Source organism: Gavialis gangeticus, unplaced genomic scaffold (assembly GCF_001723915.1).
Source record: "Gavialis gangeticus isolate Ggan-Ray unplaced genomic scaffold, GavGan_comp1, whole genome shotgun sequence".
NCBI lineage: Eukaryota > Metazoa > Chordata > Crocodylia > Gavialidae > Gavialis > Gavialis gangeticus.
In genome coordinates, this window is record NW_017729024.1 from 53,456,577 (window position 1) to 53,457,990 (window position 1,414).

The 1,414-nt window shown below is 42.9% G+C and overlaps 1 protein-coding gene across 1 annotated transcript in view; it reads right to left on the reverse strand.

Annotated features, from left to right (window-relative positions):
* The window catches only part of RAD23B (RAD23 homolog B, nucleotide excision repair protein), a gene marked incomplete at its 5' end in the record, with an annotated part of 51,550 nt that overhangs the window by 22,818 nt on the left and 27,318 nt on the right, over window positions 1-1,414 (reverse strand). Inside the window, one exon of the mRNA XM_019517080.1 lies at window positions 1,234-1,361. Coding sequence (XP_019372625.1) covers window positions 1,234-1,361 — 128 coding nt within the window. The remainder of the gene's footprint in view (window positions 1-1,233; window positions 1,362-1,414) is intronic.

Genomic DNA, 1,414 nt, shown 5'->3' on the forward strand with positions numbered 1-1,414 from the left:
TAGGGTGGGTAAGATAACCAGTAGGGTGGAAGTGCTTGACTTTAGGAAGGCTAACTTTAGTGTGCTTAGGAGTATAGTCAATGACACTGCAGGATAGGAGTATTGGCAAGATGGCAATCCAGGAAGGGTGGTCATTCCTAAAGGAAGCTATCCTTCGGGCGCAGAGGAAAATGACCCCAGTACAAGGGAAAACAGGGAAAGGAGCCAAAAAACTTCCTTGGCTAAACAGGGAAATGTAGGGGAGCCTAGGGGAAAAAAAAGAAGGCATATAAGCAGTGGAGGCAAGGGGGAAGTTACCAGGGAGGAGTATACTTACTTGGCCAGCACTTGAAGGGAGGTAGTTAGAAAAGCCAGGGCAACTACAGAGCTGAGGCTGGCAACACAAAAAAACCCCCAAGAAGCTAATTCTTAGTTTCAGAAGAGAAATAGGGAGAGGAGGAAAACTCAGTCACCATAAACTTAAGAAAGAGGAACAGAAAAGCAACACCTTCTTAGTAGCAAGAATCAGTTTAACACAGGACCAGCCTGTGGGGGAGAGAAAGCAGACAAAGAAAGCAGCTGCTCAGAAAAGATGCTCTCCAAGATTTAGAGAAGCTTTGTGCAAGATTCCTAAGAACAGAATTCTTTGGGCTGGGGTCTGACTAGGGAGAAAACTGAGGCAGCGGGATGCCATTTTCGCCAAAACAGAAATCAGTTGGCTTTTGCAACCAATATACATGCTACTTGCATTAGGTACTAAGTTTCCCAGAAGAGGAGAATTGAAAATCCAAAAGGCCAACACTGGAGGTCTGGGAAATGTTCTGCTTATGCAACCAGGGAGTTAAGTCAGCATTGAGGACCTTCAATGGGATGGCAAGGCCCTGTTTCCATAAAGGGGCAAACAAAGTTTAAGTCAAGAAGGCATGTTATGGTACTCTAAGAGAAATGTTGTAGCCATGATAGTCCAGAAATTATGAGACAATAACTTGCATTTGAAAGCTTGCCTAACATTATGCCAAAAAACATTGGTCCAATAAAAGATATTGCCCACAAAAATCCTTAACTCTTGTATAATTCCTGGACTATCACAGCTATAACTTCACTCCAACACTATGAAAATATGGCTGTTTCCATGTGGATTTTCACTCATCTTAGAGGTTTTGTCACTTCTAAAGCATGAGTTTTTTCAAAGACTAAGTCCTTCTGTTAAAAGAGGCAAGAAAGACGAAAATGTAGATAAGAGAAGATACTTACCATTAAAAGGTACTCCACTGCTCTGTCAGGATTGTTGAAGCTGGCTCTCAGTGCAGCAATTACTTGCTCTCGTTCGTAGCCCATTGACATGATCTCAGTCACCATATTCTCATAGGACTGACCTGTCACTAGAGGCAAAAACACCAGTGTAAAGTTAAAAAAAAAAAAGGGGGGGGGGGGG